General features: G+C 45.2%; 2 protein-coding genes across 3 annotated transcripts; both read left to right on the top strand.

Annotated features, from left to right (window-relative positions):
• Sdf2l1 (stromal cell derived factor 2 like 1) lies at positions 1–2,014 on the top strand. Its single transcript, XM_015500350.2, has 3 exons — positions 1–260; positions 629–825; positions 1,613–2,014. Exons 1-3 carry the CDS (start codon positions 74–76, stop codon positions 1,892–1,894), a joined length of 666 nt encoding a protein of 221 aa, XP_015355836.1. The 5' UTR covers positions 1–73; the 3' UTR covers positions 1,895–2,014.
• A 1,633-nt stretch (positions 2,015–3,647) lies between these two features.
• LOC107154568 lies at positions 3,648–24,465 on the top strand. 2 transcript variants are annotated; one of them, XM_015500188.2, is made up of 6 exons: positions 6,650–9,672; positions 9,918–10,041; positions 13,334–13,533; positions 14,164–14,234; positions 14,494–14,598; positions 24,203–24,465. In XM_015500188.2, the coding sequence occupies exons 1-6, from the start codon at positions 9,451–9,453 to the stop codon at positions 24,375–24,377; spliced, it is 897 nt and encodes a 298-aa protein (XP_015355674.1). In that variant the 5' UTR covers positions 6,650–9,450; the 3' UTR covers positions 24,378–24,465. The 2 variants fall into 2 exon arrangements, 1 of the variants encoding a protein (XP_015355674.1); XR_007341269.1 differs by lacking the exons at positions 6,650–9,672; positions 9,918–10,041; positions 13,334–13,533; positions 14,164–14,234 and adding an exon at positions 3,648–5,594.
• Positions 24,466–24,903: the final 438 nt, after the last annotated feature.

The raw sequence follows: 24,903 nt of genomic DNA, 5'->3' as shown, positions 1-24,903 counted from the left end.
AGAGCCGGATTGGCCTGAGGCGGGAACGGAAGCGGCTTGTTGTCCCGAGCGGCTGGAGCCCGGCTAGGGCGAGATGTGGAGCGCGGGCCGCTTGAGGGCTGCCGGACCGGCGCTTCTGGGGCTGCTGCTGGCGCTTTTGGTGCCGGACGGTGGCACTTCCAAGACCAGCGAGGGACTAGTGACCTGCGGGTCGGTGTTGAAGCTGCTCAACACGCACCACAGGGTGCGACTGCACTCACACGACATCAAATACGGATCCGGTGCGTGGGACCAACGACTTGGGAAGCGCCAGGAGGCAGAGGCTCCGAGTTAAGGGTTTGGGGACGAGTTGGTCATAGGGGTCAATGGGCCATCAGGGAACGAGCTGGCTGGGGGTCTAGAGGCGTTGGGGGCCCTCGAGAGTCTAGGACTGGGACTTTGAGAGGGTCGTTTGGATTTGGGGGGCGGGGAAATCAACAGGAAACTGCGGGTCAAAGGACTTGGAGGATCAGGCAGGAGCCAGAGCTGGAAGTTAGGGGTGAGCCGTTGGGGTTCCAGAGTTGGAGTCATGGGGCAAATTATGGTGCCAAGGGTCGATAGTTCTGCGATTGATAAGCACCCTGGGATTGGATGGGATGTCACTCCTCAGGCAGCGGCCAACAATCCGTGACCGGTGTGGAGGCATCGGACGACGCCAATAGCTACTGGAGGATCCGTGGCGGCTCGGAGGGCGGGTGCCCGCGTGGGATCCCGGTACGCTGTGGCCAGGCTGTGCGGCTCACGCACGTGCTCACCGGCAAAAACTTGCACACTCACCACTTCTTGTCGCCGCTATCCAATAACCAGGTAATCCCCCTCCCTGACACCCTGGCATGTGTGTGAAGGGCTGGGGACAGAGCCTTGGGTTCCAGTTCGAGACTTTCCTTATCACCAGCTTTGAACCTCAGCTTATACGAATTGGGAATTTCAATTAAGAAATGTTTACTGAGTGTCCCTTCTGAGGACACAGAAGTGACTACCAGGGTCCTACCCCAGGATCTCTCAGCCTAGCAGACACAACGAGAGATGCATGTCCTCTTTTAGGGGCAAGTGGAACCCTGGGGTGGGGGGGGGCATCCACACAGCCTTTGCTGTGGGGAATAGGAAACTCAGGGCTGGGTTTGGAAAGACTCGTAGGAGTCTTCCATTCCCCAGAGGGAAAAAGAGGGGGCTTCCCAGGCCTGTGGAAGAGCTTATGCTAAGGCATGGAGATCATAACTTTGAGGTGTTGGGATGGAATTGAGGATGGTTTAGGGGAGTTTGTGGAAGAAAAAGTTGGAGATAGAGACCTTGATTGTCAGCCTGAGGGACTGGATTTCAGAGGGGTTAGGACTGGGAGAACTTGGAGGAAGCCTTAGCTCCATGGACTCCAGTGGTCACTAAACAGAGTAACAGGGTATGTATGTGTAGGGGAGGAAGTTCTGGGAGGATATCCTGCTGTCCCACTTTGTAACTGGAAACTGAGGCTCAGGAAGGTGCAGAGTAAGAATCAAAGGACCAGTGAACTGGGTGCAAATGTTGCTGCCAGGCAAGCAGTACCAAGGAACTTTGTATCCTGTGTGTTGACCATTATCCCCACACTCTACACCCATAGGAGGTGAGTGCCTTTGGGGAAGACGGTGAGGGTGATGACCTGGACCTGTGGACAGTGCGCTGCTCTGGGCAGCACTGGGAGCGGGAGGCTGCTGTGCGTTTCCAGCATGTGGGTACCTCTGTGTTCCTGTCAGTCACTGGTGAGCAGTACGGGAGTCCCATCCGTGGGCAACATGAGGTGCATGGCATGCCCAGTGCGAACACACATAATACATGGAAGGCCATGGAAGGCATCTTCATCAAGCCTGGTGTGGAGCCCTCTGCAGGTCATGATGAACTCTGAGTCATGGATGGGTGAATGGAGGGTAGCAGGGTGGGGCAATTGCACAGCCACTCTCTGTGGAGACTTTGAGTTTGTAGGGGTCCTCAAGTGCCTTTGTGATTAAAAAATGTTGGTCTGTCATTGTGTTTGTTGTGAGTGTGAGGGTGCTATCAGGAAGTGCCAGCCATCCCTGACCCAGTTCACCATCTCTTCCACCAGCGCAGCCTGGCTGTTGAATATGTCCAAACTGAACCCAGGGCACTTAGCCACTGATCAACATCCCTATCCCTTTTTAAATTTTTTTTTTTTTTTTTTTTGAAACAGGGTCTCTCTCAGTTGCTGAAGCTATGGTTGAACTTGTGATCCTCCTGCCTCAGCCTCAATTACTACCACAGTTTGCTGCTATCTAAAACTTTTTGATGTTCTTCCCTGGGCAATTAGCTCTCCCTATCTACCTTTAGATGGTCTGATAGCAAGTTACTCAGTTCTCCAGCCCCTAAGTTTAAAGAACTTTCCTGTTGTCTAGACTCCATGGCAGAATGAGTGCCAGCTGGGATGGGACTCAAGCTCTTCAGGCCCATCATCCCTTGCAAGTGAGGACCCCACTCTCCTTGCATTGTGGCAATCTTTACACCTGTCTTTGACTAATAGCCAGGTGAAGACTCTGCCTATCTGCTGGAAAGTAGCATCACAGGCTTCTTCCTTCCTTCATTCTTTCTTTCTTTTTTTTTTCCCCTCTGTTTTGATACTGGGTATTGAACCCAAGGGTGCTCTACCACTGAGTTACATCACTAGCCCTTTAAATTTTTTTTTTTTTAATCTGAGACTCACTAAGTTGCCCAGGCTAGCTTCAAACTTGTGATCCTCCTGCCACAATCTCCTAAATTGCTGGGATTACAGGCATGCAGCCTGCCCAGCATGTGGCATCTCAATTCCCCACCATTACTTTCCAAGTTCTCAAAGAACAGAGCTTCAGGGGCTGGAGTTGTGGCTCAGTGGTAGATCACTTGCCTAGCATGTGTGAGACCTTGGGTTCGATTCTCAGTACTGCTTGTAAAGAAATGAATAAAATAAAGGTCCTTCAACATCTTTAAAAAAAAAAAAAAAAAAAACAGAACAGAGTTTCAAAAGATGTCTTAAGGGAAGGTGGCCAAAAAAGAAAGGTTTTTTGCAGAGATCTGAGGAGGTTTCCTGGAAGAGGAGGTATAATTTGGGCAAAATTTAGAATATTACAATTTAAAGCAGGAGCAGACAAAGTAAAATCATTAGCCCTGCTGACCTGTGAATGACCTCTAAAGGTGATGGTTGGGATGACAGGTTTCCAGGACTTGGTAACAGCCAGGTTGTTGCTGCATAGGACAGTAGGAGCTTCAGGGAACTGCTGTTGATAGAGGGTACTGCTTCCCTGAAGGAGAGAAAACAACAACAACAAAAACCAACAACAAACAAAAACCCAAGGAGAGGCTGGGGTGGCAACTACTTGGGATTTGGAATAGTGTGGGGATATAGTGTATTTGTGAAGTCAGTTGACTTTTTTTTTTTTTTTTTAATGTTTATTTTTTAGTTGTAGTTGAACACGATACCTTTATTTTATTTATTTTTATGTGGTGCTGAGGATCAAACCTAGGGCCTCACATGTGTCAAGCGAGTGCTCTACTGCTGAGCCACAACCCCAGCCCCAGTCAGTTGACTTTATTAAAGGATGGGGTTAGGCATGGTGATGCATGCCTATAATCCTAGCTACTCTGGAGGCTGAGGTAGGAGGATGAGAAGGATCTCAAGTTTGAGGCCAGCCTGGGCTACTTAGACCCTATCTCAAAATAAAAAGTTTAAAAAAGGGTGTAGCTCAATCAGGACCACACATTCAAAGGATGGAATGGGAGAAAAGCTTTAATCAATTGAATCCTAATGGGAGGGGGGTCATGTGTTTGCCCTGGATCGATTACTCTGTTTCTTCTCCATGAAACACTTCCTGGCCCCTTCACTGCCAAACTTCTTGAATGTTATATATAAGTCTACAATCCTCTCCCATCACTCTCCAGACCTGAGAGGACTGAATGGAAGTAAAGGTAAATGGAGGTGAGCCAGAAAACTCTGGGTCAAAGGAGTGGGGCTGGGAGAGGGGAAGGGAAAACAGTCAATGTAGGATGCACTATGAAGCAAGTTATCCCTGTGTGCAAATGGAACTCAGTCCCATTGAGAATATCATCAAAATTATCCAACCATGGAAACTGGGGTCTTCACCCACCAAAGTATCTTCCCTCATTAGCTGAAGGCTGCCAATGGGGGCAGCCTTCAGCCAATGATGGGGGCAATAACCTGCAGCACTTCCCACTTGGCCTGTGCATTGGGTAAGGGGCTCTGGCAGCCAGAATAAAGTCCAGATATAGAGCCACAGTTGCTGGTAATGAATATTCTTTCTGTAGAGGTGAAGGCAAGGGAATGTGGATGGAACACTTAATAGTGTGGACTATACCCTGGAAAAACCAAAGTGGTCAATGTACATACATACACAAACACAAACACACTGAGATGAGGAATGTTAGAATCCAATAGTGCACAGAAGGTAAGAATCCCTGGGCAACCAAAGCTGAAGCTGTGGGAACAGATAAAATGGCTCCAGGCAAAATGAAGGACAAGACAAAAAAAGAAGTAGCAGCAGAAATAACTTTGGATACCTACTAAGTGCCAGGTTGTTCCTGGCAACAATTCTATGAAGCAGGTTCAATTATTGTCTCAATTTTGCGAAGAGAAGCGAGATTCATAAAGATTCAAACCCAATTCTGCCTCAAAAAAACGTTTGCTGTCAGCCATTGGAATGAGAATAAAACAGGAGAGGGCACAGTTGCATGGTCACGTAAGCACACTCCCCCCACCCGCAACACACACTGGAGTTGTGCTAAGGCTGGGTGATAGCCCTTACCCGCTCATCTGCCTGGCCACAAAATGGATTGCAATCCCAGAAATCCCCTTCCTCCTACCTCTAAGATCTGCACGGCTCCATGAGCCTCAAGATCCGTCCACCTCTACCGCGGAGGTTTTAGGCAAGCCTCATTCCGGTGATGCTCTGAGGTTGGGCAGAAAGCGCAACCTCTTGAAACCCCAGCACGGCCGAATGATTTATACCATCCAAGAGGTACAGAGAGCAATCTCAGCACACAATATGAAACAGCCTACGATCCCACTTAACTGGCAGACTTGGGAAAAGGTTCAGACACTTCCCCAGTGGCCGCAATTTCCTCCCGGGTGGGCTCAGCCGCGTGGCGGGCGCCTCCCACCGTGCTTCAAAACGCTCTAGCTAGTTCCGCTAGAAAACTTGCAGAGATTGGAGCTGAGAAAAGGCGGGCAAAGTTCCTTTTGATAAGTTATGAATGGGGAAAAAGTGTAGAACTGCTTGTTAAAACCACGGAGCCCGAGACTCGGGCGGCGCCAGACCAATCCGAGCCCGGAGGCTATTTTGAAATCGCTCCGATAGCAGCCAATAGGTGTGCGGGAGGCAAAGCCCTGCGCCGGCGCCAGCCAATGAACGCGGTGCTATGCTAAGGGGCCGGGGTCCGGCCCCTCCGACTGTCAGCGGGTTAAAGATGGAGCCTGCGAGAGAGAGGGCGCCACGAGGTGCGGGGTCGTTGGGGTGGGGACTACGGAGGCGAATGACGGCCAGGACCCTCTTCCACTAATCTGCGTCTTGCCTTCCCCCTGAGAGGAAGGGGTATCTGTCCGCGTGAGTAGATGGGTCTGGGGGTGGGGGGTGGGGTGACGGGGAACGGCTCTGTCTGGCCTGACTTGTGGAGGGGCCCTATCAGGACTCCTGGCGCCCTCTCTGGTCAGGGAACTCCAAAAGGGCGGGAAGCCCCCCATTCTTCTGCTCCGTTCTGACCCTCAGGGCATAAGAATCTGTTAGGACAGAATATGGAACCCATGCTGGGGGCAAGAGGCCCAAGATGAGGTCCAGAGCTGCAAGGGCGCATCGTCCCGGAATGGGGTCGCCCTTCTTGGAGTCGCAGGCCAAGGCAGGGTGCAGGGTCATCGGACTGTACTCACCCTGGTCCAAGGGCTAGTAGGCTTGGACTGCGGCTGAGCGCGGGCCCCTCTCCTTTGTGTGTGTGCCCCCTCCGAGGTTTGTCCCATAAGCTCTTGTTCCTGGGCTGGGTTGTCTCCTCCACAACCTGAAGCATGCTGGGGAAGGCTGGGGTTCCCTGGGGTTCTAAAGACCTCAAGAGAGACAACACTGATGAGATCCTCTTCTCCCCTTGTCCTAGACAAGGGTTCTGGCCTCATCCACCCATCTGTGGTTGAAATTCCCACCCTGCATGTATTGAGGACTATGGGACCCTCCTGCTGGTTGCAGGTGCTCTGACGAGGTTGCACTACTGTGCTCTGAGAAGCAGTGCAATGATATTGTCAAAGCATTTGGGACCAGACCTGGGAATGCCCCTCACCCACAACTTCTTCTTTCCTTTTCCTCCAGACAGATTCCTTAGTCCTGCAGGCCCTCCCCTCCCCCCTGCCCAGTTTGCTCCCTTCTCCATGGAAACTTGAGAGTCTAGGCAGGCCTGGGCCTCTAGGGTCAGAGGGCACACTTCCCCCAGGCAGAGGGCCCCACCCAAATGGGCCTGCATTTCAGGTTTCAGATCTCACCCATTACCACCACTAAGAAAGCCAGGCCTACCCGACACTCTTTCCCTGTTGCACTACTATGGGCCACTGGGAAGCAGTGCAATGATGAAAGGGCATCGGTCAGGTCTGCCCACTGCTCATAGCACTTGGGGAGAAGAGTGTTTGCTGCCTTACTCAACTTCTCAATTGAGAAAGCTGAGGTACCCAAAGGGTAAGTGTTTGGATTAATTAAGCATGGGTGCAGAATTGGACTGAACCATCCATCAAAGGGATGATCTGGTGGGTGGGTCCTTGGGATCATCCCTCAAGCTGTCCATCCTGATCATGCTGGACAAGTGCAAAGAGCCTTCAGATTCAGAAAGGCTCTTGGTTGAAGATCTTTCCACTTTTCCTCCCCAGGTAAGTTTGGGACTCCAGGAGCTTGTGGAGAAATAGAAATCCTTTGCATGCCTGGCTTAGACCCAGATCAACCATGGACATGTTGGGGTAAAAGGGACCTAGCCTTCCCTGAATGTTTGAAGAGGATGAGGCTCAGAAAGAAATGTTCTTTTGGGTGGGGTTTGGGAATGAGGGTGAGACAGGCCTTCTAGGAGAAAGCCTTCACACCAGAGCATCAGCAGGAGTGAGACAATCTTAGATGGGTGGACTTGGGATAAAGAAACATGCTGGTGAGGCCCATCAACAGTGCCAGCTTGTTCTTTTATAGGGAAATATTCCCTGATCCTGCAGAAGGGGCTGTGAGGTGTCTGGCATGTCTGCCTTCCCAGCTGGAATAGGGGACCTGAAGTTAAACTTCCAAGGAGCCTTATTCTAGGTGTGCTTGCAGGGCCACCTCTACCTGACACAATGTGCCCTTTAATACAAGCCTGTCTCCTAGAAAGGAGGCTCAGGTCTCCAGATGGACTTTTGGGAGTAACCTTCTCCCAGCAGAGAATACTAGAACACTGCCTTTAATCCTGCCCTGGGGAGGGGGTGCGGTAAAAGCCCTGGCATCCATGGTAGGAATGAGGAGAAATGACAAATGCTCCTCTGACTCCTAGTCCTGACCCCTTGGGGTTTCTTGATCTCTCGCCTGACTCAGGCCCTTTCTCCCTTCTAGCTTCCAGGGGCCATTGCTGGAAGTGGCCACCCCTCATTCATGTGCAGATTCTATACCTACTGCTGAAGCAGGTATCTCCTGCTCTTGCTGGAGGAAGGTTTTTGAACTCAGGGCTAGCATTATCTCCTTGGGGAAAACCTTCCCTGGAATATTCTTCTAGCAGTGCCTTTTGGATCACAATTTTTCCCCAGTGGCTGAAGTCCCTAATACGGGCCTGGGAGCCCATGAAGTCAGAGACCATATGTTGTTTTCATTTGTGAAATCTTTCTTGGTCATATGTGGCACAGAGGAGGGGCCCAGTATGTTTTTTAAAAACACTAATAGGGAAAAGGATGTAGCTCAGTGATAGTGCCTTGCATGCACAAGGCTCTAGTTTTTATCTCTAGCACCAGAAATGAACAAACAAGCGAAAACAAAGTGTGAAGCATGGTTATTAGCATAATGTGGTAGGAGTAATCAAAGGTCTTTTTAAACTTCAAAGGGTGCTTGTCCTGTTTGAAAATAGGCATATATTTAAAAATAAAGGTTCATTTTGTAAGTCACATGGGGGCAGGAAGCAGGAAAGAGACTGGAATTCAGGTTTATCTGACTTGAGTTTCTGCCTGAACCACTAGGCAAGATGCACAAAATAGACCTGTTCCTCCTTGATTGTCTCCATCTTGCTCCCTGACCTACAAGCTGGAGGATATGCCTACTACCTCCTATGCTAGAGAGAGCTGGAATTAGAGGGCTGGTGGTTTGGCTGTTAGGAGACAAATCTGTTTTGAATTCTCAGATATACTCCATTGAATCTCAGGGATGATGGAAGGGTTTTCCGGAGGGCACTACCTCTCTGTCGTGGCTGGAATGGATGGTGAGGTCAACTACTGCCCAGATAAGGGAGGGAGGAGAAAGGCAGGTTTCAGGGGGAAGAAGTTATTTGCCAATCATGGAATGTGTTCCATGTGAGATGCCCAAGAATTGTCCCTAGCAGACATTTGGATATGGGTTTGGAATTCAAGGGAGGTTGAGCCTGAGACAAAGTTTTGGGTTAAGTCAATTATGGGTTCTTGAACAGCATCAAGAACTGTTCAAGACTGTAAGGTGAAGAAAGGGTCTTCAGAAATACATCAGAGGGTCAGGAGGAAAGACACTGAGAAGGGGCCAGAATGCAGGCAACTAGAACGATAGAGCAAAGAAGTGATCCTGAAGAGGGTAAGATCCGGGAGGTGTGTGTGTGATGCTGGAGAGTAGGGCAGGAAAGGAATAGGATGAAAAATCCAAAGCTGGAGGAGTCAGGGGCAGAGTGAAATCCTATGGGCATTGCCTTTGTGAAGGCGAAGCAGGCATGGTACTTGTCCAAGTGAAGAAGCACAGGGATAGAGAAGGGACTGGAAGCTGGGAGAGGGGTTTGGGGCCTTAAAGAAGTGTCAAGATTTAGGGAGATGCCCATGTCCTCTGGGTGGGCAGGGACCAAGTGGAGATCAAATGACTGATAGCTCCCAGAATGGGACTATTAACCATGCAGCTACTTGGCCACGTGGAAGATGTGACAGCGCATGCCCAGAGGGTTGGGCATTGTCACGTGTGACAGTCACAGGGGATTTGGCCCCTCCCCTTGCCTCCCCGCTGATTTATTGGGGGTGGGTCAGGGGGGAGGGGGCTGCGGCTGTCAGAGGGAACAGGGAACTTGCACCACAGCTGGAGGGGAGAGTGGGTGCGGCCCCTAAGGGGACCCCTCTGCCTTTGGTGATCTCAGCCCTGGTCCTAGGGAGGGGTCCTCTCACCTCGCCTCCGGGCGGTTTGGGTATCGTGCCGCCCTGGCCCCAATGACCGCTAAGTCCCCAGGCAGTTCGGCTCCACCACCAGCAGCCGGTTTAGGATGGAGGTTCTGGATGAGTTTGACAGTGAATTTCCCCAGAGTGTGACCTTTTGCCAGCTCATTTCGGAGGAGGACTTTGAGAGACAGGCAGCGACCTACACAGAACGCTCTTTGCGCCGCCTCTTCCGCACTCTTGACCGCAATCCAGCCCTGGCAGAGAGGGTCGTGCGCAAGGGCAAGCAAACCGAATGCGAGCAGCGTGGGCTCCTTTCCTTTATCTGGGTGCGGGCCGCAGGAGGTGGGGACCAGAAGGGTGGGAGAGGTGACCACCCTGGCCTGCTCCCCCTTAGGGTGGAGCTCCGAGGAGGGTGGGACTTTGTGGGGTACCACGGGTTTGGGAGGGCACTATTGGGCTTAGTTGGGGTTGCTATTAGGGTCTTCCAGAAATCAAGACTACCCAGCTTTTAGAGAGGAATGGGCAGATGACTCCTTGGTATCCTCCTCCCCTGCCTATCCCGCTGTTGTAGGCGAAGTTCATGTGTGCTGTCCAGGGAGAACTGAACCAGTGTAACAGCATGGGCACCCTAGAGATGCACCAGCGCCTGGAGCAGTTGAAAAGGAGCATCCATCGAGTGCACCTGTACTCCCAGGGTGAGGCCCAATCTCTGCCCAGGCTGAGCTCTGGGAATCTGAGCCCAAGGCATCTCCATATGCCCATTACATCCTCAGCAATGCTGGAGACTTGGGTGACCAGCTCAGGTCCACTTGAGGTGCCCATCCCCACTCTTGTTGTATTTGCCTTTTTGGACCAGGTTTTATCCAGAGCAGGAAGAGAGCAGGCGGGTGGTACAGGCCCCATCCAGGGAGAGAAACACTGCTTCTAGTTAGATTATCTAGTTAGGCAACTCACCAGCTCTGCTTCTTCCTGGCTGTGATCCTGAACGAGTTACCTCACATTCCTTAGCCTAAGAGCCTCTGAAGTGTGTTTTTGGAGTGTTGAGTGAAGGGTAGCCAGCAGTGTCTGACCCATCAAATCTGATACAGGACCCACTTTTCTCTGACCCTGTGTCTGGAAGTGGTTACTCTTATGAAAGTAAATATAGCCAGGCATGGTGGGGCTCCTTGTAATCCCAGTGACTTGGGAGGCTGAGGCAGGAGGATCATAAAGTCAGGACCAACCTGAGTAACTTAATGAGATCCTATCTCAAAATAATATAAAGGGCTGGAGATGTAGCTCAGTGGAAAGAGCCTCTGGGTTCAATCACCAGTATTCCCTGCCCCCACCCCCAAAAGGAAAAAGAAAGTAAATATACATGAAACTAGAGACATCAGTAAACATCTTAGTATCTGTCACTAGCCTCATCTACTGTCCCCATCTTGACATGATGCTTTTACTTTCTGCACCCATTGCCTTTTTTTTTTTTTTTTTAATGGTGCTGGGAATTGAACTGAGGGCCTTCTGCATGCAAGACAAGCACTCTGCCAACTGAGCTATATCCCCAGTCCTGCACCCCTTGCCTTTTCCTGGAATATTTTAAATGAAATCTCAGTTATTGTACCTCTTGAATACTGTAGAATGCATTTCAATTTTATTTATTTAATTTTAAAATTTATTTATGTTAGAAATTGAACCCCTGGTCTTGCTCATGCTAAGCACCTATCAATGATCTGTACCCTTCAGCTGTATGCATCTTTATTTTTTATTTTATTATATTACTTTTTTTTTTTTTTTTAATTGTTTGCAGTACTGGGGATTGAACCCAGGGGTCATGCATGCTAGGCAGGTGTTCTACCCCGGAGCTATATTACCAGTCCATGCATATTAGTTTTTTTTTTTTTTTTTTTTTTTTTAAGATATTTTCTGACATAACTCACAACAGTCCCAAAATATTTGCTGAAACATAGTCATATCTTCCTGGTGATACACTCAGTCTGTCTTGTCAGGATCCATTGAGGTCCACACATTATTTTCAGGCATTAGGCCTCTACACTTGATCTTAGCTAAAATAGCAAGAAGTGATCAGGCATTGAGTCTTTTATCTTCTTTTTTAAAAAATTTTATTTTATTTGATTTTTTTAGTTGTAGTTGGACACAATATTTTATTTTTATGTGGTGCTGAGGATTGAACCCAGCGCCCTGCATGTGCTAAGCCAGGGCTCTATCGCTGAGCCACAACCCCAGCCCTTACCTTCCTTTTTCACTGGATGACTATACAATTTGAGTCCATATTGGTACATTTGTGATCACGCAAGGATGGCAGGGATAAACTGGGCTTGCCTTAGGCAAATGAGGATCCATGACCAGTTTAGTTGAAATCCCCTTTAAGGGGAGATGGTTCTACTTTTCTTTCCTCCATGTCATTGATTTGAACTGTGACATCCTCTGGTGACTCACCTTGTTTTCTGTTCTTTCTTTTTGGTACTGGAGATCTAACTCAGGGGTGCTTTACCTCTGAGCTACATCCCCAGCCCCTTTTTACTTTTTATTTTGAGACAGGGTCTCACTAAGTTGCTGAGGCTAGTCCAACTTGTGATTCTCCTCAGCCTCCTGAGTGACTGGGATTATAGATATGTGCCACTGTGCCTAGCCTGCCTTTATTCCTTGAATAGGCTAAAGCCTTGGCTAGATTCAAGTTGAGTTACTTGATGTATTTGGAGATCTGCTACCCTAGGGTGAGGCAACTTCCTTCAGCATCACATCAGGAGACAAGGCTCACTTGGGGATTTCCACTTCTTTGTGGTGCTACATGTGAGTCTTCCATATCACTGATTCATTTGATAGACCAATAACACGTATAGCCCCCTCCCCAAGTAACCTCAATGTCCTTTTTCTTTGTTTTATAGAAGAGGAAATAGAGACTTAAGGAACTTAGCTGACATGTATGATATGTGCAAGGTCATGTAGGTAGTAGCTGAGCCTGAATTTGTACTTGACTCTAGTTGGTCTGGAGCATGGGCTCTTAGCCTCTAGGCCATTGCTGGGTGGTAGTTATTATGACAGCAAATGAGCTTTTTTTTTTTTTCCTTGTAGGTGTGTATGTGTGTGTGTGTGTGTGTGTGCGCGCGCGCGCATGTGTGTGTGTGTGTTACTAGGATTGAATCCAGTGGCATTGTACCACTGATCTACATCCCTAGCCCTTTTCATTTGTTTATTTTTAATTTTGAGATGAGTCTTGTTAAATTGCTAAGACTGGCCTTCAATCTGTAATCCTGCTGTCCCAGCTTCCCAAAATGCTGGGATTACAGGCATAGACCTGTAATGGGCTATATGATGGGGTATATGAGCCTCTTGTAAACACCTACTTTCTTGGTCATCTCCAACTTTAAACAGTAGAAGTAGCCAGATTAGTTGAATGCAGTAGGAAAACCTAAAAGAGAGGAAAGGAGGCTGGCCCAGGATCCTGTCCCTCAAAGATACCTTCCCTGAGCCCATCTCTAAGACCTCCTCAATGTAGGTTTCCACGTGAAGGAAGCACTCTTCTTTTACATCCCAGACCCAGGGACTGGTGTTGGTATGGGCTCAAAATGGGGTCTAGATACTCCCACAGGTGTTGGTAGACAGCTTTCCTCAGTGCTTGGGGGGTGGATGGCAGGCTCACCTGTACAGACCAACCCCACTTCTCTGGCTGAGATACTTCATTACTTCTCATGAAATTCTGCCCTTGAAGTCAGACAACCCAGTTGTGGATCCTGCCTGTGCTTTATCAAACATAGGCTCTGATTTCACCTATAAGATAAAGACCATGTACTCTTTCTCCATGAGAGTGTGGGGTTAGTCAGATGGTGCATATTATTGCCTGTCATGGTGGCCCTAGGTATTGTCCCTGGTACCTTCTCTTCCTTGCTGGGGGAATGGTGTGAAGATCCTGCACCATTGTTTTTGGCCTCTACTCTACCCTGGTCTGGCCTTGGGGTAGGTACTCATTGGCACCTTTTGTCACAGATGCCAAGAAGAGGAAAAGGAAGCCCAAACTGAAGAAACCAGAACCCATCCTCTTACGGGACCGGTCAACCTCCCCATGCCTGCCACCAACCCCGCTGCCACCACTTGCTACCACCATGGCCTCTGTACTGGCCCCATCACCCCCTGTATATACTATGCCCAGGATCTTTGGCCCTTTCTCTCCGCTGCCCAGCAAGTCGGTCAGTGGGAGTGTCCACCACTCCAGGCTGTCCTGGGAGGGGCAGTCTCTGTCCCCTTGCTCAGAACAATCTACTGCTCTCCCAGGCCCATAGCCATGGCTCTCAGATACCTGCAGAACCCTCTTTGCAGTCAAGGTTTTGGGTAGAACAGTAGTGGATGAAGCAGATGAAAGGGGGCTGCTCTGGTTGAGGGGTCCTGGTGGAGGTCAAAGGCACAGAGCTCCACCTTCTTGACCTCAGGTGAGCAAGGCAACCCCAGCTGCCCTTCGCAGGATTCTGGGGTTCCCAAAGGACAGGTGGAAAACCGTAGGCCTCTCCCATATCTTTAACCTTATACTACCTCTTCACATGAGTGTTGTCCCCATGTTGCCTGAATTCCAGGCTCCAGTTTATCCTGTGTATCTCACTTCAGGTCCTTCTTCCTCCCCTAAGCTGAATTAGGACCTCCTCAGTCAGCTGCCAGTCCCTCCCCATACTCTTCCTTGTATCCCTAAATTGCCAAGTCAAGGTGGGTATTGATATATCTGCTGAATGAATGAAAGTCACATAGTTCTAGTTTTTTGATAAGGATTGTTTTTCTGCATGCTGAGATCCCTACAGTTGTCCTGAGATTTCCTTTGTTTTCTGCAGATGGAGAAATTGAACATTTCAAGGTCTGAAGTGAAATTAAACTGGAATGGCTTGTCCTCAAACCCAAAGAGGTGGAGGGAATTTACTTTGGGCTTAGGGAAATGAAAAAGGAGCATTTGTGGGAGGCATTTGGGGAACCAAACTTGGTTGTTTTTTGTTTGTTTGTTTTTTGTTCCACTTAATTCTCACCATGGTCTTCAGTGATTATTGTCCTCATTTCCCAGAGGAGTCTAGACTCTGTATGAGACTTTCAAGCCTGTGTCACAGATCTGCACGTTGAGGCTGGGGAGGGGTCCAGGCCTGAAATCCCATCTCTGCCCTGTTTTTCAGCCACATGGTTGATCTGACCCCCTTGGTTCTCAATCCCGGAGGCTTCCATTTCTCATACTTGGCTGGAAACAGTGCGCATAAGCTTCACTGCCCTGGCTTCCCCTGGTAAGCAGGTCTTTGTACCTCTCTGGGCCAGATAAATTCTAGCTGTGCCCCAGCCCCAGTATATCCACCCTTCTCCTCTGACAGACATTGTAGTATTATGCAAAAAAATCATATATATATATAGTGTGTGTGTGTGTGTGTTAATGGGGATTGAACCTAGGGGAGTGTTACCACTGAACTATATCCCCAGCCCTTTTTTTTGAGACAAGGTCTTGTTCAGTTGCCAAGACTGGCCTCAAACTTTCAATCCTCCTGTTCACCTTCCCCTGTAGCTGGGATTTCACGCATGTGCCACTGTGCCTGGCCAAATAAATCTTACTTATGATTTCCATTTCTGGGAATGACTCTAAATGTAATCAGGGCTGCCAGAAAAGTCATGATCCCTTCCTAGTTTTTGTAATTTTGAGAAATTAGTAACAAACCACCTGAAGGCCCAACTGAAAAGGAATGATGCTGCCAAACGAGGCAGTCCTATGATTTTGTTATATATGTGGTTTTTTTAAATTGCTTTTATTTTTTAAATACATGACAATGGAATGCATCACAATTCTTATTATACATATAGACACATACAATTTTTCATATCTCTGTTTGTATATAAAGTATATTCCCACCAATTCATGTCTTCATACATGTACTTTGGATAATGATGTCCATCACATTCCACAATTATTGCTAACCCCTTGCCGCCTCCCTTCTCCTCCCACCCCTCTGCCCTATATAGATTCGTCTATTCCTCCCATGCTCTATATATGTGTTTTGCAAAGCACAGGTTCACTGAATGTAGGTTTTTTAAATCACCTGCTTTTTCTACTTGCAATGTTAAGTATTTCCCAAGTGTAATTTATTATTATTATTATTATTATTTTAAACTTTTTTTAGTCATCAATATACCTTTATTTTATTTTTATGTGGTGCTGATAATTGAACCCAGGGCCTCACACATGCTAGGCAAGTGCTCTACCACTGAGCCACAACCCCAGCCCTATTATTATTTTTTTTATTATACATGGACACAATACATTTTGTGTATTTATTTTTTAATATTTTTGTTTTTTTAATTGTGGTTTGACACAATACCTTTATTTTTTTATTTTTATGTGGTACTGAGGATCAAACCCAGCGTCCTGCATGTGCTAGGCTAGGCGAGCGCTCTAACACTGAGCCACAACCCCAGCTCCTGTTTATTTATTTATTTAAAAATATATTTTTTAGTTTTTGATGGACCTTTATTTTATTTATTTATTTTATATGGTGCTGCGAATCAAACCCATTGTCTCACACATTCAAGGCAAGCATTCTACCACTGAGTCATAAGCCCAGCCCATTGTTTGTTTATTTTTATGTGGTGCTAAGGATTGAACCCAGTGCCTCACATGTGTGAGGTAAGCACTCTGCCACTGAGCCACAACCCCAGCCCATGTGTAATTTATTATTACAATTATTGTTGTTGGTACTGGGATTGAACCCAGGGTACTTAACCACTGAGCAACATCCCTAGCCCTGTATATTTTTTATTTTGAGACAGAGTCTTACTAGGTTGCTTAGGCCTTGCTAAGTTGTTAAGACTGGCCTTAAACTTGGAATTCTTCTGCCTCAGCTTCCCAAGTTGATGGAATTACAGGCAGGAGCCAACATATCCAGCCCTCAGTGTAATTTAGACTGACTGCTTCATTGTGTGACTTAAAAAACAAAAACAAAACAACAAAAAAAAAAACACTAGCTTTTAGTTTTTAGACCTGTTTTTGGCTCACAGCAAAATTAACCAATAAGTACAGAGATTCTTACCTCCACAAATGCATAGTCTTCCCCACTATCCACATACTATACCAGAGAGGTACATTTGTTGCATTTGATGAACCTACATTGACACATCATTAATACTCAGACCTTCTAGTTTACATTAGAGTTCACTTTTGCTGTTGTGCTTTCTATGAGTTTAGACAAAATATTAATGACATGAATCCTTCATTATGGTATCATGTAGAGCAGTTTCACTGTCCAGAAAATCCTTTGTGCTCAGCCTATTCATTCCTTCCTCTCCCCAACTCCTGAAAACCACTGATCTTTTTACTGTCTCCCTAGTTTTGCCTTTTCTAGAACATTATATAGTTGGTGTCATACAGTAACAGAGCATTTTCTGATTGGCATGTTATGCTTGATAATATGCATTTAAGTTTTCCATGTCTTTTGGTGTGTGTGTGTGTGCACAATGGGCCTTGAACATTTTCCATGTCTTTTCATCATGTGATTACTTCTATTGTTGCTTTATCTCTGAAAAATTCTCCTTTGCCTGGGTGTATCACATTTTATTTACCTGTTTGTTTCCTTAAAGACATTTTGGTTGCGTATAATTTTTGGCAATTTGCTATAAATATCCGAGTGCAAGTTTTTATGTGAACATAATTTTCAACTTGAATAAATATCAAGGAGCATGTTTGCTAGGTCATGTACTAAGAGTTTGTTTAGTTTTGCAAGAGACTACCAAATTGCCTTCCAAAGTGAATGGACCATTTTGCATTCTTAACTAGCAACGAATGAGTTCAGATTTTTTTTTTTTTTTTTTTGGTACTAGGGATTGAACTCAGGGGTACTCAACCACTGAGCCACATCCCCAGCCCTATTTTGTATTTTATTTGGAGGCAGGGTCTCATTGAGTTGCTTAGTGCCTTGTCTTCTGTTTCAGTCTCCCAAGCCAATGGGATTACAGGTGTATGTCACTGCACCCAGCCACTTTTTTAAAAAAAATGTGCTTTGTTGCCCAACTGGCCTTAAATTCCTGGGCTCAAGCAATCCTTCCACCTTACCCACTTAGGTAGCTGGGTCTACAAGAATGTGACACTGCACCCAGTTTCCATGGATATGTTGTGGTGGTGGTGCTGGTGCTGGTGCTGCTGGGGGTCAAACCCAGGGACTCATGGATGCTAGGCAAGCACTGGATCACAGAACCACATCCCAAATCCTGTGATTTATATGTAAGAAAATCACATAGTTTCTCACAGAGAGTTTACCTAAGAGAACCCCAAATAATAAGTAAATCTTTAAAAGTGCTTTTGGCTGCTTTTGTAATGAAAGATATAAATGCAGAGATTGCTGGGGTGAGTGTTTATATAGCTATTGAAAAGCCCAAAGTAGGGGCTGAGGTTGTGGCTCAGTGGTACAGTGCTCGCCAACACATGTGAGGCCCTGGGTTTGATCCTCAGCACCACATGAAAATAAATAAATAAAATAAAGGTATTGTGTTCAACTACAAAAAAGAAAAAAAAAAAAAAAAAGCCCAAAGTAGCTGGGTATGGTGGCATACCCCTGTAATCCCAGCAACTGGGAAGACTGAGGCAGGAGGATTGCAAGTTTGAGGCCAGCCTCAGTAACTTAGCAAGAACCTCAGCAACTTAGGGTGACCCTATCTGAAAATAATATAAGAAATAGAAAAAGGACTAGGGATGTTGCTCAGTGGTAAATCACCCCTGAGTTCAATCACCATTTTAAAAAAAAAAAAGTGAAGAGATGACTGTATAAACAAGGTTTTAGAAAGAAACTCTTTTTAGCTATGAAAATATTACCACATAAGCTTAGTTCTTTTTTGGGGGGGGGGCGGGATACCAGGGATTGAACTTTGCGGATTGAACTCTGAGCCACATCCCCAGCCCCTTTTATTTTTTATTTTAAGACTAATTTGCTGAGGCTGGCTTTGAACTTATGATCCTCCTACCTTAGCCTCCCCAGTAGCAGGGATTACAGGGGTGTGCCACCACACCTGAGGCCCGGTCCCTTTTTTATTTTTTAATATATTTTTTTAGATGTCGATGGACCTTAATTTTATTCATGTATTTATATCCGATGATAAGAATTGAATTCAGTGCCTCACACATGCTAGGTAAGCGCTCTACCACTGAGCCACAACCCTAGCCCACCCCCCAGTCCCTTTTATTTTGGGTACTAAGGATTGAACTCAGGGGCACTTGACGACTGAGCCACATCCCCAGCCCTACTTTGTATTTTATTTAGAGACAGGATCTCACTGAGTTGCTTGGTACCTCACAGTTGCTGAGGCTGTCTTTGAACTCCAATCCTCCTGCCTCAGGTTCCTGAGCACTGGGATTCAGGTGTGTCCCACCTTGCCCGGTTCCCCAGTCTCTTTTTAACCCCTTTTCTCAGATAACACATATAGTATACAAGCCACAATTATTGTTTAATTAAATGGGTTTTTGTATTTTATAGTTATGTAAGCATCACCATCAATTTAAAAACATTTTCCTCAGCTACGAAAGAAGAGAGTGAGGGGCTGGAATGGAGTGCCTGCCTAGCATGGGTGAGGCCTTGGGTTCAATCCCTAGCAGCAAATGGTAATACATGCCTGTAATCCCAGCTACTTGGAAAGGTAAGGCAGGAGAATCACTTAAGGCCACCTGAACAGCATAGCAAGACTCCATCTTAAAAAGAAAAGAAAAAGAAAAGCTCGTGTGTTGGTGCACATCTGTGATCCCTATGACTCAGGCTGAGACAGGAGGATCACAAGTTCAAAGCTGGCCCCAGCAACTAAGCAAGGCTTTAAACAACTTAATGAGACCCTGACTCAAGTTAAAAAGGGCTGGAGATGTAGCTCAGAAAGAGAGAATGTGAAAAGATGATCCATGCTGGGCACCATGGTGCACACCTATAATCCCAGCAAGTCACGAGAGGGTTGCAAGTTCAAGGCTCATATTAGCAATTTAGTGAGCCCATTTCAAAATAAAATTTTAAAAGGGCTGGGGATGTAACTCAGTGGTAGAGTTCCTCTACATTCATTTCCCCGTTACACATAAACTTGCACAAAATAAAACACATCTACAGTGGGAGGTAGTATTTGCAAATCATTTCAACAATGAAAAAGCAACCCCTGCAAAAGAAAGCAAACCGGGCTGGGGATGTGGCTCAAGCGGTAGCGCGCTCGCCTGGCATGTGTGCGGCCCGGGTTCGATCCTTGTGTCTGCCGAAAACTAAATAAATAAATAAATATTAAAAAAAAAAAAAAAAAAAGAAAGCAAACCAATTGAATTTGATTAGATATTCCAAAGAAGATATACAAAAGAAGATATACAAAAGAAGATATATGACCAATAGACAGGAAAAAATATTCAATAACATTAGTTATTAGGAAAATGCAATTCAAAATCACAAAATGCCAGTTCGATGGCACATGCCTGTAATCTCAGCAACTTGGGAGGCTGAGGCGGGAGGATTGCAAGTTCAAAGCCAGCCTCACCAACTTAGACTGTAAGCAACCTAGTGAGACCCTGTCTCAAAATAAAAAGGTCTAAGGATGTGTCTCAGTGGTTGAGCACCTCTGGGTTCAGTTCCTGAGACTAAATCAAAATGAAACAAACCCCACAAGATAACATATTACATAGACTAGAATGGCTATAATTTAAAAGCAAAATAAAACCCCAAAACATTAGCAAGTATTGAGGAGAGGATATGGAGAAATTGGAACCCACATGTGGTTGGTGATAATGTAAAATAGTGTAACTACTGTGAAAATCAGTTCAGCAGTTCTTCAAAATGTTAAACAGAGTTCCCATGTGACCCAGCAATTCCACTTCTATATATATGTATATATCTCAAAGAATGGAAAACAGGGACTCAACAGACACTTGTATATGTATATTCATGTTCATGTTGCAGGGGAAATTACAGCACTCCTAAGATGCCACCCCCAGTTCTCTACCTACCAGCTGTAAGCAAGTACTAATCTACTTCTGTGTAGATCTATCTGGATATTTCATATCAATGGAATCATATATATGGCCTTTTGTATCTGGGTGCTTCCACTCAGTATAATGTTTTCATGGTGTGACTGTTATAGCAATGTTAATACCTTCTTTTGATGATTGAATAATGTTCCATTGTATTATTATTGAGCCATTCATCAGTTGATAGGAATTAGACTTTTTAACGTTTTTGACTGCTGGAAACAATGATGTTACAAACATTTGTGAACAAATTTTCGTGAGGGCATAGTTTTCAGTTTTTGGGGGTATACTCCTAGGAGTGGGATTGCTGGGCCAACTAAACTGTTTTTCCATAGTGGCTGCCTCATTTTATAATCCCACTAGCAATGTATGAAGTTTCCAATTTCTCCACCTCTTGCCCAATATTTATTGTTACTTTTTCTTTCTTTCTTTCTTAAAGATGGAGTCTCCCTATGTTGCCCAGGCTGGTCTTGAACTCCTGGGCTCAAGCAGTCCTCCCAAGTCAGCCTCTTAAGTAGCTGGGACTATAGATGCCTACTATATATATGCAACACAACTTAATTGCCTTTTTTAATACAACCATCTCAATGGGTATGAGGTGAAGTGTTTCTCTCTCACTGGGAGTTTGATTTGCATCTCCCTGATGACTAATGTTGTTGAGGCATTTTCCTGTACTTATTGGTTATTTGTATATCTTTGGAGAAGTGTTTTTTAAGATTCTTTGCCCATTTCTAAATATTGGGTTGTTGCTGGGTGCAGGGGCACATGCCTGCAATCCCAGCAATTTGGGAGGCTGAGACAAGAGGCTCTCAAGTTCAAAGCCACCTTAGGAACTTATCAAGACCCTGTCTCAAATTAAAAAAAAAAAAAAAAGGGGGGACAAGGGATGTGGCTCAATGGTTAAGCCCCTCTGGGTTCAATCCCCATTATGGGTAGGGGGTGTTGGGGAGACAGCCCAATATTTATAAATACAATTTTTTTTGGTAGTACTGGGAATTGAACCCAGGTATACTCTACCACTGAGCTATACCCCCAGCCCTTTTTATTTTTTTGAGACAGGGTCTCATTAAGTTGCCCATACTGGCCTCAAACTTGCCAGTAGCTGGAATTACAGGTGTATGCCCCTGTACCTGGCTAGGCTTAGTTCTCTTGAAAGAAAGTCTTTTCAAAATAGAAATTCCTGAACTCTTTCACCCAGTATTTTCAATCCTGGAAACTTCTTCCAGGGAAATAAAATAGAAAAGAAAAAGATCATTTGTTTAAAAATATTTATGTCAACATCAGTTAAAAAGAGGACATATGGAAACAGCTCAAATATGTATTTATATAACTATGGAATGTTATATAGCTGTTAAAATTATAAATATGATTAAACATGTTTCTGTATATTCATGAATTATAGTTAAATGGAAGAAATAGACAAGTTGGGGGAAGGATATGAAGGTGACTGCTGGGTGACAGAAGGGTTTTTTGCAATGTTACAAAACAAAATTTCAAAATGAAGCACTGACCATTATTAGGTCTTCAAAGTGAAGTCACAGAGCAGGACTATGATCATCTTTTCTAGTCTTTCCTAGGCATAGTTTTATCTATATGTGATTCATTTAAAAAAAATCTTGCCTCTGTCACTTAATGTTACAATCCTGGCAGTTGAATGCTTCTGGACTGTTTTATTATTATTTTTAGTTGTAAATGGATCTTTTATTTTATTTATTTATATGCAGTGCTGAGGATCGAACCCAGGGCCTCACACATGCCAGGCAGGTGCTATACCACTTAGCCACAACTCCAGCCCCTTCTGGACTGTTTTAAACACAAGCATCATTGATTGGGGCAATAGCCATCCAGTGTATGTGGTACCTTCACTATTTAATTCCACTGGGAGATACAAGACTAACTTCTAGTTTTCCACTAGTGTATTCAGGGCTGGCATTAAAGTTGTTATATACCAAGCTGTTTCTGAATTTCAGATGAATCCCCTAAAGTATAATTACAAGGGAAAGAGTATGGAAATTAATAAGAAAGCTATCTGTTTTTAGAATCTAAAGGCAATAGGTTTACTTGCAGACAATATGAAACCCACACAGAAAAGACTCACCAGATCCCCTCCTATTCCTAACTCCAGAAATAACAAACCATTATATTTCTGTTTTAGTCAAGGCTTCTTTTCATGGACATGTGTGTATGTGCACATGTTATTGTTTGCTGTATAACTGAGATTGGGAGTGTTCTGTTACGCAATTTTGTAGACAATATTAGCATATTAGTTTCTTCCCACAACATTAAAAATATCTTTAGGTTCACCAATAATAATGCAAAATACTCCATGGTATGAATAGAACATCAGAACATCATTTACTCAACTGTTTTTGTGTGTGGAAATATTGCATTGATGTGGCTGTCTTCTAGGCTCTTGGTTCATCTTTCTGTGTGAGTTATGATACTATGGTGTCATCACCAAAATATGGGTTATTTTTAATTGGTTTTTTAAAATTTAAGGGGTAAAGGTGTAGCTCAGTGGTAGAGTGCTTGCCTAGCATGTGGAAGGCCCTGGATTCAATTCCTAGTACCCAAAACAATAAGTATAAAAAGCTGGGTGCAATGGCACACGCCTGTAATCCCAGTGGCTTGGGAACCAGGCAGGAGGATCATGAGTTCAAGGCCAGCCTCAGCAATTAAGTGAGGCCCTAAGCAACTCAGCAGACCATGTCTCTAAATAAAACACATAAAAGGGCTGGGAATGTGGCTCAATGGTTAAGTACCCCTCTGTTCAATCCCTGGTACAATCAATCACTCAATCAATAAAATGGAAAAAAAAAAAAAAACCAGAATATATTACATGGAGAAAAGTTCACACAGAAAATACATATAAGATACCACTGCTAAGAAGTTTTTTTTTATGTGCCATTCCAAACATTTTGGGTCTACACACACAAGTACACTAGTTAATTCTTTTAAATTTATTTTTTCTAATTTGTTATACATGACAGAAGAATATATTTCAATTCATAGTACACATATAGAGCACAATTTTTTATTTCTCTGGTTGTACACAAAATAGAATCACACCATTTTGTATTCTCATACATGTACTTAGGGTAATGATGTCCATCTCATTCCACCATCTTTCCCACCCTCATGCCACCTCCCTTCCCCTCCTTCCCCTTTGCCCTATCCAAAGTTCCTCTATTCCGCCCATGCTTCCCCCCACCCCCATTATGGATCAGCATCCACATATCAGAGAAAACATTTGGCGTTTGGGTTTGGCTTACTTCACTTAGCATGATATTCTCCAACACCATTCATTTACCTGCAAATGCCATGATTTTATTCTCTTTTAATACTGAGTAATATTCCCTTGTATATATATTTACACCAGAATTTCTTTATCTATTCATCTATTGAAGGACATCTAGGTTGGTTCCACAAGGCTATTGTGAATTGTGCTGTTATAAACATTGGTGTGGCTGTGTCACTGTAGTATGCTGTTTTTAAGTCCTATGGGTATAAACCGAGGAGTAGGATAGATGGGTCAAATGGTGGTTCCAACACACTAGGGTCATATTGTGTGTACTTTTCAACTTTTTTTTCCATTAATAAACAATTGGGATGTTTTTATTTGTTGGCTATCTCCTTCATTCCTTTAAACAGTGTCAGAAAACTTCACAGCCTGGCTATACCATGATTCAATTAGCTGTTCTCTCCTGGACATTTAGATTGGTTCTTTAAAGTCACAAACATTGCTGCAACCAACATTCTCAAAGTAGTATTGGGAGCCATCCTGCAGCTTAGGATATTGTCACGTGTACCTTTGGCAGTCCTGTGTGCTGGTGTCATACCTCATGGGCATGTGTTGGATGTCTCCCATGCAGGACCTCAGCCTGTAGTGGCTCTCTCAACAGTGATGAGACTCCATCCCCTGCTGTGAAGGCTTCCATCTTCACCCCGCCTGTCCTACTCAAGTTCCAGCCTGTTCCCAGACCCAAAGACGACTCAGAGAATGACCCTGGCAGTGCAGAGTCCGTGCCCCACAAGAGGAGTCCGTAACTTCTTTCCTACAAACCATGACTTGTGGAATGAATAAAGTTCCCATGGAGATGCCTTCCTTGTGGTGGGCTCCCTAGGAGTTGTGCAATCCCACTGGTTTAAATCGCTAACCTATCAAAGCGCTGCCCTTAACTCTGATTGGAAGAGTTCGGGGTTACAATCTACTTGATAGGCTAATTAAAGAATTAGGGCGGGCAAAAGGGGAGGGCTACAATTAGATCCAATTAAGGCTGAACACTATATTATGAAAATGAACCACTAGGCTTTATTTCTCACAGTATGGTCATCGTTTTGTAGGCCTCCGCCTGGAAGGGAAATACAAGTGGAGTGGAGGCTAGTGGGATTTAAGATTTCAGTCTCGTCAAGCGTGAGGGCACTCCTCTGTAATCCCTCGACTTGGGAGGCTGAAGGAAGATTATTCAAATTGGAGGCCAGCCTGGGTAACCTAGGAAGACCCTGCGTCAAAATAAAAATAAAAAGGGCTAAGATTGCAGCTCAGTGGTAAAGCGTCCCTAAATTCAATCCC

Source organism: Marmota marmota, unplaced genomic scaffold (assembly GCF_001458135.2).
Source record: "Marmota marmota marmota unplaced genomic scaffold, marMar, whole genome shotgun sequence".
Classification (NCBI taxonomy): Eukaryota; Metazoa; Chordata; class Mammalia; order Rodentia; family Sciuridae; genus Marmota; species Marmota marmota.
The sequence above is the reverse complement of the archived record's forward strand: the minus strand, read 5'-3'. Positions and strand labels throughout refer to the sequence as shown.